At 44.0% G+C, this 15,135-nt stretch overlaps 1 protein-coding gene across 1 annotated transcript; it reads right to left on the reverse strand.

Annotated features, from left to right (window-relative positions):
* Window positions 1–378: 378 nt before the first annotated feature.
* On the reverse strand, window positions 379–1,161 carry LOC129458248 (transmembrane epididymal protein 1-like). The gene has a single exon (XM_055233975.1). It carries the CDS (start codon window positions 1,159–1,161, stop codon window positions 379–381), a length of 783 nt encoding a protein of 260 aa, XP_055089950.1.
* Between the last annotated feature and the right edge of the window lie 13,974 nt (window positions 1,162–15,135).

The following is a 15,135-nucleotide window of genomic DNA, read 5'->3' on the forward strand; positions in this document are numbered from 1 at the left end:
ATCATGAATTTATTTTAATATCCTCATGGAAGGAGAATGAGGGATGCAGAGACATGCAGGGCACACAGATTACTATTGCTGGAATTGAGGAGAGAGGGAAGGAGAGGGAAATACTTGGGGAGCTAAGAGTGAGGGCCATAGTTGCATGTCTTGTTTCATTCTCCTGTCCTCTGCACACTGCTCAGGAAATGAGACTGAGAGAAACCAGAAGGGGAAGGAGGGTATGCCTGTCCCTGAGAAGTCTGATGCCTCAGCATGAGACACCTCTGAAAGAAGGATGCAGGATTATCCTCTCTGGCAGCTCCACCTCCCACAACTTCTCATCCAGATGTCCTGGAGTATGCAGGCAATAGAGAACCAATTGTGGCACATCCAGGTTCAGGCCTTAACAAAAATGTCGCAATACCACCAAAAGGAGAAGCCATAGATCCAGATCATCAAAATGGCACTGAAGATCACATGCCAGCAGAAGAAGGTGGTGACAAACATAATGTCATTTCTGTCATCATCCATCCATTGATAGCCAGAGATTGGTTTGAACAGCATAAAGCCTATGTGCATCAACCAAGAGCCTGTGATCATATACAAAAAGGCCTTCATGATCCAGATCAGTGGCATGTTGGGAGCCCACAGCTCTGCGGTCACCACCAGAGTCAGCAGGAACATGGCCTGGGTGAGCAGCACGTGAGACTGAAGCTCCACTCCTTCTGTGTCCTGCAGGTGAGACACCATCAGGGGCAGAAATATGAACATGCCCAGAGCTTGGGCACCTTGCTCCAGAGCAGCACATCTCTTGGGCAGCAGGTTCTGGCTCACCAGGTCTACACACCCACTCAGCAAGAAAGTCATATAGAGAGTGAGATGCTGCCACTGTTTGTGGAACATAAAGTTTCTCTGATGATACATCTTGCTGATAAGTACAAACTGTCTAGGAATGCTGTGCAACTCTTGGGCTACTAAAATGCAGGCACTCAATATCTTCAGCAACCCAATGTAGTATATTTGCCATAGCCTCACCCATCTTCCTTTGCTCCAGGGATGGCGTGGTGGATACTGGACAGGGGCATTGCATATCAAGGCTCTGGAGACAAGTTGTGCATGATAAAGTCCATAGAAGAAGAAAGACAGCCCTGGGTACAGATGACCCTCGAAGCCTCCCATTGAACTGAAACTAGGTCTGATCAAAGGCAGAAGCAAAAGGCTCAGGAATGACCATTCACTCAGGGCCACCTCAGGTGCTAGAGTGTGGAGGGGGCCTCCTGAGGCTTACTTATATTCTCTATCCAGCCCACTGAATCCACATACAGAAAGGAAATGGTTTTGGAGGAGGCCCAAACCTATGGTTGGGTGGGTGTCATGGTTTCCGTCTGGTCTTCTGCTCTGGTTCATTGGTAATCAGCTAACCGTTGACAAACAATGAAATAAGCATATTCTCCAGCATAATCCTTGGGCATCTGCCATTCTCAGAGACTATGCTAGAGGTCCCCCTTTTTCCTCTCCTCCCACTAACCCTCGACCCCATCACTACCTTCCTTACCTTACTCCTGTACTAGTCTGTTCAGGCTGCTATAACAAAATACCATAAACTTGTGGCTTATAAACACCAGAAATTTGGCTAGACACAGTGACTCATGCCTGTAATTCCAGCATTTTGGGAGGCTGAGATGGGAGGATTGCTTGAGCCCCAGAGTTCAAGACCAGCCTGGGCAACATGGTGAGACCTCATTTCTACCAATAAAAAAAACAAAAAAATTCTTTTAAAATTAGCTGGGTGCAGTGGTGTGCACCTGTAGCCTCAGCTATTCTGGAGGCTGAGGCAGGAAGATCCCTTTAGCCCAGGAGGTCAAGGCTGCAGAGAGCCATGATCACCTAATCTTGTGGCCTTTCATTAGTCTTACAAAGGTAGTTTCAGGCTGGGCATGGTGGCTCACGCCTGTAATCTCAACACTTTGGGAGGCCGTGGTGGGTGGATCACTTAAGATCCAGACTCCAAGACAAGCCCGGCCAACATGGTGAAACCCTGTCTCTATTAAAAATACAAAAATTAGCTGAGCATGGTGGTGCGTGCTTGTAATCCCAGCTACTCAGGAGGCTGAGGCAGGAGAATCACCTGAACCCAGGAGGTGGAGGTTGCAGTGAGCAGAGATTGCACCACCGCAGTCTAGCCTGGGCTACAGAGTGAGACTCTGTCTCAAAAAACAAAAAAACAAGAAAAACAAAGGTAGTTTCAGTCTCCAAACAAGGAGGGAGTCAGTTTTAGGGAGGGACTATTATCTTTCTTGCTTCAAAGTTAAACTATAAACTAAATTCCTCCCACGGTTAGCTTGGCCTATGCTCAGAAATGAGCAAGGACAGTCAGCCTGTGAGTCTAGATGCAAGATGGAGTCAGTTAGGTTAGATTTCTCTCACTGTTATAATTTTTTCTTTTTTTTTTTTTTGAGATGGAGTCTCACTCTGTCGCCCAGGCTGGAGTGCAGTGGCGCAGTCTCGGCTCACTGCAAGCTCCGCCTCCCGGGTTCACGCCATTCTCCTGCCTCAGCCTCTCCGAGTAGCTGGGGCTACAGGCGCCCGCCACCACGCCCGGCTAAGTTTTTGTATTTTTAGTAGAGACGGGGTTTCACCATGGTCTCGATCTCCTGACCTCGTGATCCACCCGCCTCGGCCTCCCAAAGTGCTAGGATTACAAGCGTGAGCCACCGCGCCTGGCCTGTTATAATTTTTTCAAAGGCAGTTTTGCTGTGATTTGAATACCCACTCCAAAACTCACGTTGGAATGTAATATTGCCACAGTGACAGTATTAAGAGGTGGGACCTTTAAGAGGTAATTAGGTAATGAGGGCTCTGCTCTCAAGAATGGATTAATTCCATTATCACAGGAATGGATACTTAGTGAGTCCCTCATAAACAGAATGAGTTCTGTCCAATTTCCTCTGTCTGCCCAATTTCCTCTCTCTCTCTCTCATGCACTCACTTGCCATGTGATGCCTTCTGCGATGCCACTCACTCACCAGATATTGGTGCCGTGCTCTTGGACTTCCCAGCCTCCAGAGCTGTGAGTCAAATAAGCTTTTCTTCTTTATAAATTACCCAGCCTGTGATACTCTATTATAGCAACAGAAAACAGAATAAATAATTAAATAAATAAGTAAGTACTTTAAGTTTGCAACAAGTAAACTTTCCAGGCAGTTCTTTCCACTCCATCCCCACCCACTGCCCTTGTTCAGGTATCACCAACTCTGAGTTATTGAAACATGTCTAATCAAGTTCCAGTACTCATCTGTTCCTTTCCAAATAACAGATAGATGAGCTTTGGGAATTGAGAGCTAATTATAATATTGACTAATTTAAGTTATCCAGTGGAATCTCACAGCCTTGTAGATAAAATCCATGCCTTTAGAATAAGCTTCAAGGATCCTTATGCTTTGGCCTGGTCTCATTTCCAGTCCCTTCCCACATGTGCCATTGCCCCAGGCTTATCAGAAGCTTCTAGTTCAACCTGGAATCATCTTTCTGGCCCCTACGCCATCTCTATCTGGAGAACTCCTCTTCTTCCTTTTTCCTTCAAGTTTCAGCTTAAGCACTGCGTCCTCCCAGCTGGGGAGAATACTTCTCTATGCAACTTGTACATATCTGTATCATTGCGCTGGTTACACCATTTCATAACTGTTTATTTACGGAGATGTCTGTAAAGTCAGAGACTATGTCTCGTCATCTTTGCCTCTTTAGTATCTAGCCCCATGCCTGGAGGTGCTGAATAAATGTTTTATGGATGAATAAGTACATAAACTATCAAATGATCATGTAGTCTCTACCGTAAAAGGCTTTATAATCTAGTTATGAAGACAGAACAGATACATACAAACAATGCCAGGTCACTGTTTGCTAAGTGCTAAGTGCCAAATGAGTGGAAAAAATGACCAGAGCTATGCAATTAAAGAAGAGAGCTCACTCCAACTGCAGAATCAGAGCATATGTGATCATTCTTACTTAACAAGATGAAGAGACTATGATAAGAGAGTTCAAACCTTGACTCCTTTGTCTTTGGGCACAGAGATGCAAAATGAAAAGATGTGGAACACTTGGTGTAATTATAACTTCTCAGCCAGAGACACAGACCCTTTTGCATAAACCAGTGTTTTCTAACACTTTTTTTTCATATCTGTGTCCCTAAGAAGCCTTTTTCAACATGTTTCTACTCACCACCTTCTCCCTATGAAGACTTAACGTCACTCTGCGTGTCCAAAGGTAGCAGGAGCAGGGAGTTGTTGCTATTGAGCCAGATGTACCACTGACACCTAGGATGGGGAAGGAGCAAGTGGTCAAACTTACCAACTGATGTTCCACAACCTTCACACATGGCCTCTACCTGAGACAACCCTGCAGGTAAGCCTGTGGATACTTGGTTGCTCTCTGGCTTACCCCTCAGGGATAGTCTCTAGGGGGCATAAGTCCCAACAGTGAAGTGGGGACATTGCTACACATCAGAGTCATCTTGGGGAACTTTTTAAAAACACAGATTACCAAGTTTCACCCCGACCCTAATGGGCTGGATCCCAGGAATCTGCATTATAAATCATACCCCTCTCCCACCACTGGTGACTCCAGTACAGGCCATCCTTCACCGGTGCTTGGAAACCACCAACCTGGTCATTAGGCCACACCTGGACACCATCTCCCCACCCTCATTGACCCACAGATTCACTCAGGAGTGTGTGGCAACATCTTTATAACGGCAGAAGCCAGCGATGTTTACCAGGAGAGGCTGGCACTCAGCTGGGGACAGGGAGGGCAGGGGAGAGAGAAGGCCAAGAGAGGGAGGCATAGGAGAAGGAGAAAAAGAGAGATAGAGAAGGCTGAGAGAGAACACGGAGAAGTCAGAAAGAACTCAAAGAGGTTGAAAGCAGTCCAGATTCTGAGAAGGCAGAAGTGAGGAAGGGGGTTTAAGGAAGCCGGAAAGCTGCACTTTCTCTCTCAAGGGTGTGGGTGAAGTTAGAATTCCTCCTGGTCCAGGCCCCTGGAGACATTATGGGTTAGTGATTAAGAAAATGAGGAGCCTGACTGTGTTTGAGACCTGGTTTGGCCATTTTCTAGGTGGATGTTTTATTATTATTTTTTTTTTTATTATACTTTAGGGTTTTAGGGTACATGTGCACAATGTGCAGGTTTGTTACATATGTATCCATGTGCCATGTTGATTTCCTGCACCCATTAACTCGTCATTTAGCATCAGGTGTATCTCCTAATGCTGTCCCTCCCCCCTCCCCCCACCCCACAACAGTCCCCGGAGTGTGATGTTCCCCTTCCTGTGTCCATGAGTTCTCATTGTTCAATTCCCACCTATGAGTGAGAACATGCGGTGTTTGGTTTTTTGTCCTTGTGATAGTTTACTGAGAATGATGTTTTCCAGTTTCATCCATGTCCCTACAGAGGACACGAACTCATCATTTTTTATGGCTGCATAGTATTCCATGGTGTATATGTGCCACATTTTCTTAATCCAGTCTATCGTTGTTGGACATTTGGGTTGGTTCCAACTCTTTGCTATTGTGAATAGTGCCGCAATAAACATACGTGTGCATGTGTCTTTATAGCAGCATGATTTATAGTCCTTTGGGTATATACCCAGTAATGGGATGGCTGGGTCAAATGGTATTTCTAGTTCTAGATCCCTGAGGAATCGCCACACTGACTTCCACAATGGTTGAACTAGTTTACAGTCCCATCTAGGTGGATGTTTTAAAACAAGTTATTAGGCCAGGTGCAGTGGCTCACACCTGTAATCCCAGCACTTTGGGAGGCCGAGGTGGGCAGATCACTTAAGGTCAGGAGTTTGAGACCAGCCTGGCCAACATGGTGAAACTCCATCTCTACTAAAAATACAAAAATTAGCCTGCTGTGGTGTTATGCACTTGTAATCCCAGCTACTCAGGAGGCTGAGGCAGGAGAATCACTTGAACCCAGGAGGTGGAGGTTGCAGTGAGCTGAGATCACACCACTGCACTCCAGCATGGGCAACTAAGCAAGATTCCATCTCAAAACAACAACAATAACGAGTTGTTTATCTTCTCTAAGACTCAATCTCCTCATACGTAAATAAGGAATTATGGGGATTCCACGAAATATTGTATTTTAAAGCAAGTTGTAAATATAAATACCTAGCCAGGCTTGGTGGTGTGCGCCTGTAGTCCCAGCTACTCAAGAGGCTGAGGTGGAAGGATTATTTGAGTTCAAGACTGCAGTGAACTATGATTATGTAACTGCACTCCAGCCTGGGTGACAGAGCAAGACCCTATCTCAAAAACAAAACAAAACAAAACAAAACACCAAAATATATAAATAAATAAATCCTTTTATATTAAATCTATGTATTGTATTATATTACATTATATGCTAAATATATTAAATGTATAATAAGTATATATAAAATAAATATATTAAATAAATAAATACCTTGTTAGTCTTAGGACTGGATGAGACCAGTAAAGCTAATTTCTTCCAAATTTCTCTTTTTCTTTTATAGATGAAGAAGCTGAAGCCCACAGAAAAGTGACTTACTGGATGTCACATGGTTAGTGGGTTAGTTGGTAATAAAATATATGCTGAGATGCTCAGTCACAAGGCAACTGTCAGCAAGAAACACAAGAACACCCCACCCAGCTCAGCACAAGGCACAAATGTTAAGTGGGCCAAGGCTGTCACTGCAGTCTTTTGAGAGCCCTTCTTCCCAGGAAGCCCACAAACTCACGGGAGAGCCGAGCACTCAGGCAGGTCTATGAGCTGGATCTTGATCTTCGGTCCCACACTGTCTAACCTCTCAGTGATATTGTCAGGATTAGAGACCAGAACTGGGGGACAAGGAAAGTCAGCACCAAAGAACAGCAACCATCTCTGCAGAAGTGTCTTACACTAAGAGATACCCAGTGCCATCCACATGCCTACCATTCAAATGCCCGCTTGTATAAATCCTGAAGTCTAGAACACAATTGATAAAAGCTCTAAGCAAATCTCCAGCTATTTTGAAGGCAGAAGGGAAGAGGCTGGTCAACATGGAGTCCAGAAACACAGATATTTAAAAGTAAGAATTTATCTGACTTTATCCAGTATTGCCCAAAGAGAAAGATGTTATTCGGGAGAAAAAAAGTAATTATTACGGAAGTGAAATCATTTTGGAGAAGGAACAATTTGTCTAGCTTTTCCTTTACCTGCTGTATTTTTCCTATGCATGTACCCAGTTATCTATATGCTGAGTCAATGATCACCAGGAGGTACTAATTAAGTTGTCCCTAGGAACCCTAATCCCAGGGCATGAGAAGAGGAAAGTGTGGGTGGTATGTGTGCATGTGTGGGTGGTGTGAATGGGGGATGGAGGGTCTTCTAAGCAGGCATGAGTATTTCAGTCATGGAAAGATAGCTCCTTTAATGTTAATGAATAAGTAGGCCTTCTGGTTTATATATTAGTGTCAGTCAGTCCTTCAGAAGCCTAATCAAATGATAAAATTGAGTTTCTGGATTTGTAAAGCTGAGGTTTTGGTCCTGCTCAGAATTTATCCTGCCTTCTGTGATCCCCACATTCCCCCCTCTTTCTGCAATTTCAGCTACAACAGTATCTAATACTGTTCAGATCACATACATGAAAAACATGTGGAAACGTGTGAGGCAGTCTGGCAGATGCAGCTGCAGACAGAATTGGAACCTCTGGCTTAAGTGTGGTCATGTTTTTCCATATTACCTTAATGAGCAGGGAGATTGGGTCTATATGCCGAAGAAATTTGACCCTATGGGACAACAAACTTGCTCAGCTCATCCTTATTGTTTTGTTTTATTTTTTTACTTGGAAGTCCAAAATCATGCTCAACCCATTCTGCTGGATTCTCCCCAGGTGACAAATACTCGTGACACTGAAGCACCATTAAGAAATGCCTCTGCTGGGCACGGTGGCTCATGCCTGTAATCCCAGTACCCTGGGAGGCTGAGGTGAGTGGATCACCTGAGGTCAGGAGTTCAAGACCAGCCTGGCCAACATGGCAAAACTCCGTCTCTACTAAAAATACAAAAGTTAGCTGGGTGTGGTGGCGCACACCTGTAATCCCAGCTACTCGAGAGGCTGAGGTAGGAGAATTGCTCCAACCCAGGAGGCAGAGGTTGCAGTGAGCCAAGATCACACCACTACACTCCAGCCCAGGCGACTCCGTCTCAAAAAAAAAAAAAAAGAAAGAAAAGAAAAAGAAATGCTTCAAGGTGCTCCTGACCTAATAATTGTGACCTATTCTCTGAGGATCTCTTAAATTTCCTGTCTCTTCTGCTGCCTGCTACCCCTCAGAGACTCTGTAACCAAAGTCTTCAATCTGTGAGCCATGAAGCCTTTTTACCAGCCATGCCCTTTGGAATTCAGTCTTATCAAGTTCTTTGATTATGCTTGTGTGAGGCAATCATGGTAGAATCTCCCATAAAGTGAAAGAGTTTGACTCTTTTCTTCATATTTTAAATTACTACCAGGTTATTAAAGATAAAATGGGTCTGGTGCAGTGGCTCATGCCTGTAATCCCAGCACTTTGGGAGTGTGAAGTGGGAGGATTGCTCGAAGCCAGTAGTTTGAGATCAGCCTGGACAAAAAAGCAAAACTCCATCTCTACAAAAAAAAAATTAAAAATTAGCCAGGCATGGTTACACTAGCCTGTAGTCCTGGGAGGCTGAGGTAGGAGGATCCCTTAAGTCTAGGAGTTCAAGGCTGCAGTGAGCCATGATCCTGCCACTGCACTTCAGCCTGGGTGACACCGAAACCCAGTCTCAATAAATAAATAAATAATAAAGATAAAGGTAAAATAATCTGAAAGAAAAGAAATTACATATTTGTGTATAAAAGGAACACCCCAGAAATCTTAACCTACTAGCCACCGCAATTCAATGAATATTTCTTAACCAACTATAATCTGCCAGATCCTGTGCTAAAAGCTGGCATTACAAAGATACATAAAATATGTTACCTAGCCTTAAGAAATTCAAAAACAGTACCTTTTGAATTCTTTAAGGCTAGGTAACATATTTTATGTATCTTTGTAATAGCAGCTTTCAAAGGCTACCAGTATCGCCTGGGAACTTGTTAGAAATGTAGACTCCCAGGCCCCATCCCAGACCTACAGATTCTGAATTTGCATTTTACCAAATCCCTAGTTGATTTATAGGCATATAAAGTTTGAAAAGGACTGATTAGCAGAAAAGACTGAACTAAAATCATCTTTAAATTTTATACTGGTGGTATTTTTAAAAAGTGTAATGGGAACATAGAGGAGGATATGGTTAATTTTGGTGGGGGAAAGTTAGGGAAATCCTTATGGAACAGTAGACATTTGCATTGAAATTTAAGTGGAACAGGCCAAGAACTTGGGGGTGGGGAGCGGGTGAGCGTAGGAGCATTCTGGTTGGGAGGCGGGAGGTAGGCCCCCTGAAAAGCCAGCCTAGGACAGCGGGAGCAAGATCTCACCCAGGAATGGATGGTCGCACCCAGCCTGTCAGTGCCACGCTCCCCTTAGCACTGATACAGATGAAGCTGTGGAGTCTCTCATGATCCTTGTCACCAGACCTCCACACTAGGAGCTGATCAGTGTGTGGACAGGGAGAGGGTTCTTCCCAGCTCCTCACCCTCAGTGACCCCTCAGGCATGAGGGGCTGATGTTTGCACTCAACAAAGGATGCCGAATCTCAGATCTCATGCCAGGCCATCTGGCCCCTGGCTGTAGCTCTGCAGAGCGACCTTGGTAAGAAGTAGATGCACGGATTCCCACGGATTCCTGGCAGCCCAAACAGACTCTGGGGAGAGGACTTCCCTTTCATTCGGATTGTGAGGAACGTTGACTCTGGAGAAATTAGAGAAGTTATGAAAAATAATGAAAAGGGTTTGGGTTAGGAGTCCCAGCCTGACATCTTGCTGTGCCTTTCAGGAAGTCTTTGGGCCTCCACCATAAAATGAGGACGGACCAAATGATTCCCAAATCCTTTCTAGCCTGTGACTGTGATTCTGGCAGCTTCCAGTTCAAGAAAGGTCTGCCATTTTCCCCTTTTTAAAACTACTTTGATTCTCTTGGAATTCACCTCTCCGTGGCAAAATAAAACATTCGTGGGGACACAATAAAAAAAATTAGCCGGACATGGTGGTGAGAGCCTGTAGTCCCAGCTACTCAGGAGGCTGCTCAGGAGGCTGAGGCAGGAGAAGGGCGTGAACCCAGGAGCCAGAGCTTGCAGTGAGCCGAGATCGCGCCTCCGCACTCCAGCCTGGGTGACAGAGTGAGACTCCATCTCAAAAAAAAAAAAAAAAAAAAAAAAAGGCAGCGTCTGGGTTGGATTGTCCATCAGGGTTATATTTAGGGAAAATATATATGTAGTGATTAATGATGAAATAAATATTAAACATCAACTATGCATTTTGCTTGTCTGCTGATTGGGATATCAAAGAAGAAGCAGCTTGGGTTCTGGCCAAAAATAATCTCACATATATCTGGAGAAATAGGATACATATTAGTGTAGGAGCCAAGGAATATGTTCCTTACGGCCCTCTGAAGGTTCGCGGAAAAACCACAGACAAGATGCAGATTAATAGAAGGGCATACAAATGTATTCACCGTGTATACATGGGGAGAATCACAGAGCGACTGTCCACCTCCCAGCGGGGTTCAGAAGCCTGTATACCATCCTGGCAAAACAGGTTATGGGAGCAGAGAGAAGAGTGATCTGTTGAGAAGATTACTAAGGTGAATGAATGGATCAGTGAACAAAGATTAACTTGCTCATTATCTTGTGAAAAAGCCTGTTCAGGTGTGGTTACATTCTTGGTCTTACAGGGAGCGGAAGAAGAAACAATTGTTTCTCTTGGGTCTGGATCTCAGGTAGTAAAGGTTTTGGGAAAGACAGCGGGGTGGGGAGGAGAACAGAGAGACCTTGAGGCTTCTTCAGTTCAGCATGTCAAAGTGCCATATTGTAGGATATCAGCTTCCTAGCCCCAACATTAGTAAAGAAGAAAGCAGTATATAATTTCATAATAAAATACTATATTAGTGATAATTGTTAACATTTCACAGTGCTGAACACTTTATAGGGATTACTTCATTTACTCCCTACAGATATATGAGGTAAATCATTTAGGATGTTTTTGGCTATAAATAATAGAGGACCCTAAGCAGTAAAACATTTATTTTCTCACGTAGCAACAACTCTAGAGCTAGTACAGAGCCTGAGCTGCTAAATTCAGTGGCTGAACAAAGTCATCAGGGATTCAGGTTACTTTGAGTCTTTCTCTCTGTCATTCTCATTGACCTTATCTTCAGCCATCAGCAACCAATGTGGTTTCAAGATGGCTGCAACACTTCCGGTTACCTTATCCTCACAGATGTCCAGGGCAGAAAGAGAGCTTTATTCTATAAATACATATCTGTATCTATATACTAGATAGTATATTTCTTTATAGTCTTCACATTAATGACAAGGGAGGACTTTATCCAGAGACCCTGCAGCAGAATCCTTCTCACATCTCCCTAACTAGACCTGGATTTCCCATCCACACCTCAGTGTATCACCACGGGAGGAAAGGGGAGTCCCTATGATTGACTGGGCTCCATCTGCTTCAGTCTCTGCAGCCATGCAGGCATCCAGGCCACCTCCTCTGATGCACAGGAGAGGAAGGAGAATAGATACCAAAAAAAAAAAAAAAAAAAAAAGGCAGGCACCGTGTAATCCCTGCATTTTGGGATCCCAAGACAAGAGGATAGCTTGAGGCCAGGGGTTTCAGACAAGCCTGGGCAACAGAATGAGACCCCATCTCTAAAAAATTTTTTTTTAAAATAGTGAACCATGGTGGCACACACTTGTAGTTCCAGCTACTTGAGAGGCTGAGGTGGGAGGATCGCTTGAGCCTAGGAGTTCAAGGCTGCAGTGAGCCAAGATTGTTCTACTGCACTCTAGTGTGGGTAACCCTGTCTCAAAACAAAACAAAAAACCAAAATGGGGGTTCTATAGGAAGAAAGAAGAGGCACATGGCTATTAAGAAGGCAAATAATTATTTTCATTTTACAGTGCAAGAAACTGAGGTTTTGAGAATTTAAGTAACTTGTTCAGGGTCGTACAACTTGTAAGCAGTAGAGTTTGGATTCAAAACAAGCCCATATCATGGAATATTCCAGATCAGGTCCAACATCACCTCATCCTGAAGCTCTTCTGACCCGCACCTCCAAGCCATTCTTCATTCCAGGGTCACAAGGCTTGCCTGCCCCCTTGAGCACTCATGCACATCTACTGTTTGCCCTCCAGAGCAGGGACTGGGTCTCATTCATCGTTCTCTTTCTCTTTGCCCCGTGTCCCCAACATCATATTTATTTGCTTTTTAAATAAGTCTCCATTTACCCTCCTCACTGGATATTCCTTCTCAGGATAGAGTACGCTGCCTTTCTTTTGCCTCTTCCTCACCCTGGCCACTGCCTAAAACTTAGCCTTAACACCTGGGAAAGATTCAGAATAAAGAAGGGCTCAGACTTTGGACCCTGACAGGCCAAAGTTTCCATTCTAGCCCTGACACTGACTAGCCATATGGCTTCAGGCAAATGACTTAATTTATCTAAACTGTAATCTTGTTATGCACAAAATGAAGATATTTACCACACAGGGTTATGGGTGAGAATTGAATGAGATAACGTGAGTTTAGCATAGCCCTGAATAAATAAGAGTTATTACAGTGTCTTTAATTAACTAATGTAATAAAAATGAAAACTAATATTAGCATAGTATGTTGCAGTGTGCAAGGTGCTTGCACATACGCTATCTAGTCTGATCCTTATAAAAGCCGTGTTAGATGAAGGATGCTCTCTACCTGTGACTACTGGGGCAACTGAGCCTGAGTGAGTTTCAGAGCTTTGCTCCTTTCAGACTGTTCTGTCACTTCCTGGGGTGCTACTCTCCTACCGTGTTTGTGTGTCGCTGACCCTCCTTGTTGGGATTGCTTCTGTTATGGGTTCAATTGTGTTCCTCCCCAAATCCACATGTTGAACCCTCTAGTACCTCAGAATATAACCCTATTTGGAAAAAGTATCATTGCAGATGTAATTACCTAAGTTAAGATGAGGGCATACTGAAGTAGGTGGGCCTCAAATCCAATGCGACTGGTATCTTTATAAAAAGGGAAAATTAGAATGTAGACATAACACAGGTGGATTGCTTTAGATATAACACAGGTTATAGCTATAACACAGGTTATATGGAATGAAGGCAGAGATGTGGATAATGCTTATAAGCCAAGGAATGTCAAAGATTGCCCACAAAGCACTAGAAGAGGAGGAAGAGGCCTGGAACAGATTCTCCCTCACAGCCTTCAGAAGGAACCAATTCCGCTGCCACCTTGACCTCAGAATCCTAGCTTCTAGAACATGAGACGATAACTTTCTGCTGTTTAAGCCACTCCATTTGAAGTGCTTTGTGACAGCAGCCCCGGCAAGCTAATATAGTCTCCTTAGGCAGGGGGCTCTAAATGCAGTTCTGAACGCACTTCAGTCAGGATTGCTTTTTCCTTTGGGAGCCTCATCTGCTTGTGCTGGACACCACTGGATTTTACTAATCCAGTACCAGATTTTACATTAATATCTTAGTTTGGCATGTAAGCACTCCCTGTACATGGAGTGTGAATTTGGAGAGGTTTCAGATTCTCATGGGAGCTTTGTTTTATTTTCCACCTGGAGCTCTTAGCAGAGAGCAGTTTCTTTTCTATCTCTTGAGCTGGTTGGAGAAGTTCATCCAGACTCCCTTACGAAGATGGGGCCCCATTTCCAAATTTCCTAATCCAGCTGTTATGTAGGAATCTGAGCTTTAGTTCCTTAAGATCATATCTCCTGTCCCCATTTTTGCATGGGAACCCCAGCTATTAGGACTTATATGTGGGGCCAGTCTTACCCTGCCAGCCACAGGATCAACTCATGAATTTGTCTTCTAGCTATGAGTCACATATTATGGCTCATCACCTGGGGATTTTGTTTTTCTTCTTTAGATCTTGACTAAAAACAATTATTTTTTTTAATGCTCTATCTTATTTATTTTATCCAGCATGTTTTTTCCTGCAGGGTTGGGAGGTGGGGAATTAAATCAGCCAGCCATGTTGCCAAAAATGGAAGTCCTTGGAGTAGGTATTAGAGAAAAGTCTGTTTTCTAGAGAAAGTAAGGGCGTTTGAGTTGGGGCAGTTCTCACATCCAGGTGAGTGCTTTGTTTCTTCTTGGGGCATGGTTCAGCCAAGCCATTGTAAGCATGTGGTGGGGAGGGAGTGTTCCACAACATGGAAAGAGCTGCTCCTGGAGGCTAAGGTTCCTCCCACAGGAGGGTCCTTAGTGTGACTTTCTCTCCTCCTCTCCATTCTCATCAGGAACCTTTAATACTCAGGAAAAATCAGAGAACATTGCTGGACTGGAATGGAGTCCTGGGCCACCTGAAAAGGATTTCCATTTCTCCTCTCCTTGGAAGGAGAGACATAAGAGAGCGAAGTACAGAAAATCCAAACTACTGAATTCAAGGTTAGAGCATGACAAATCACCCATTAAACCCTTTTCAGTGTAAGGTTTAGCCTGCTAAAGCCTTTTCAGATCATAAGTAAGAGTACCTGCCCACTCTCATTAGCATTATTTCCACCATGGACTCACACCCAGCCCAGTTTCTCAGATGAGGGAAACAGATGAGGGTCTGCTACTTTAAGGCCTCTGAGAACATGAAGTCCCTCCTAGGTGGTTACCAGTCCCACTGCATCAACAAGATTTGGTACTGTGGTGCTTTAGACAAGTATTAATAGTTACCCAGCCCAAGATGTTCCAGAACAGCCTTGTGCCACACCACATTGAAAATCAGGCCTGGGCCCTGAATATGCTACTGCGAGAGGAAACTTGCTTGAGTTTCCCATCAAGAGAAGTGAGAACTTCCATATTACCCAGAGCAACAATGTGTAGTTATTGGGGTCATTCTGAAAGTTGACTCAGGTGCATCAAAATAACTCTCATCATTTGAATGGTCATAAGAATCAACAGCTTGGCTATGTGAACATCAGACAAGAGAGGACATAGCTGTTTTTCCTGATTTTCTGCCTATGCAGATGTAAAAATTATACATAAACATTTTCA

Source organism: Symphalangus syndactylus, chromosome 19 (assembly GCF_028878055.3).
Source record: "Symphalangus syndactylus isolate Jambi chromosome 19, NHGRI_mSymSyn1-v2.1_pri, whole genome shotgun sequence".
NCBI lineage: Eukaryota > Metazoa > Chordata > Mammalia > Primates > Hylobatidae > Symphalangus > Symphalangus syndactylus.

Coding starts and splice junctions, on each gene's coding strand:
- LOC129458248 (XM_055233975.1), bottom strand. CDS start 1,161: ATGGGAGGCTTCGAGGGTCATCTGTACCCAGGGCTGTCTTTCTTCTTC.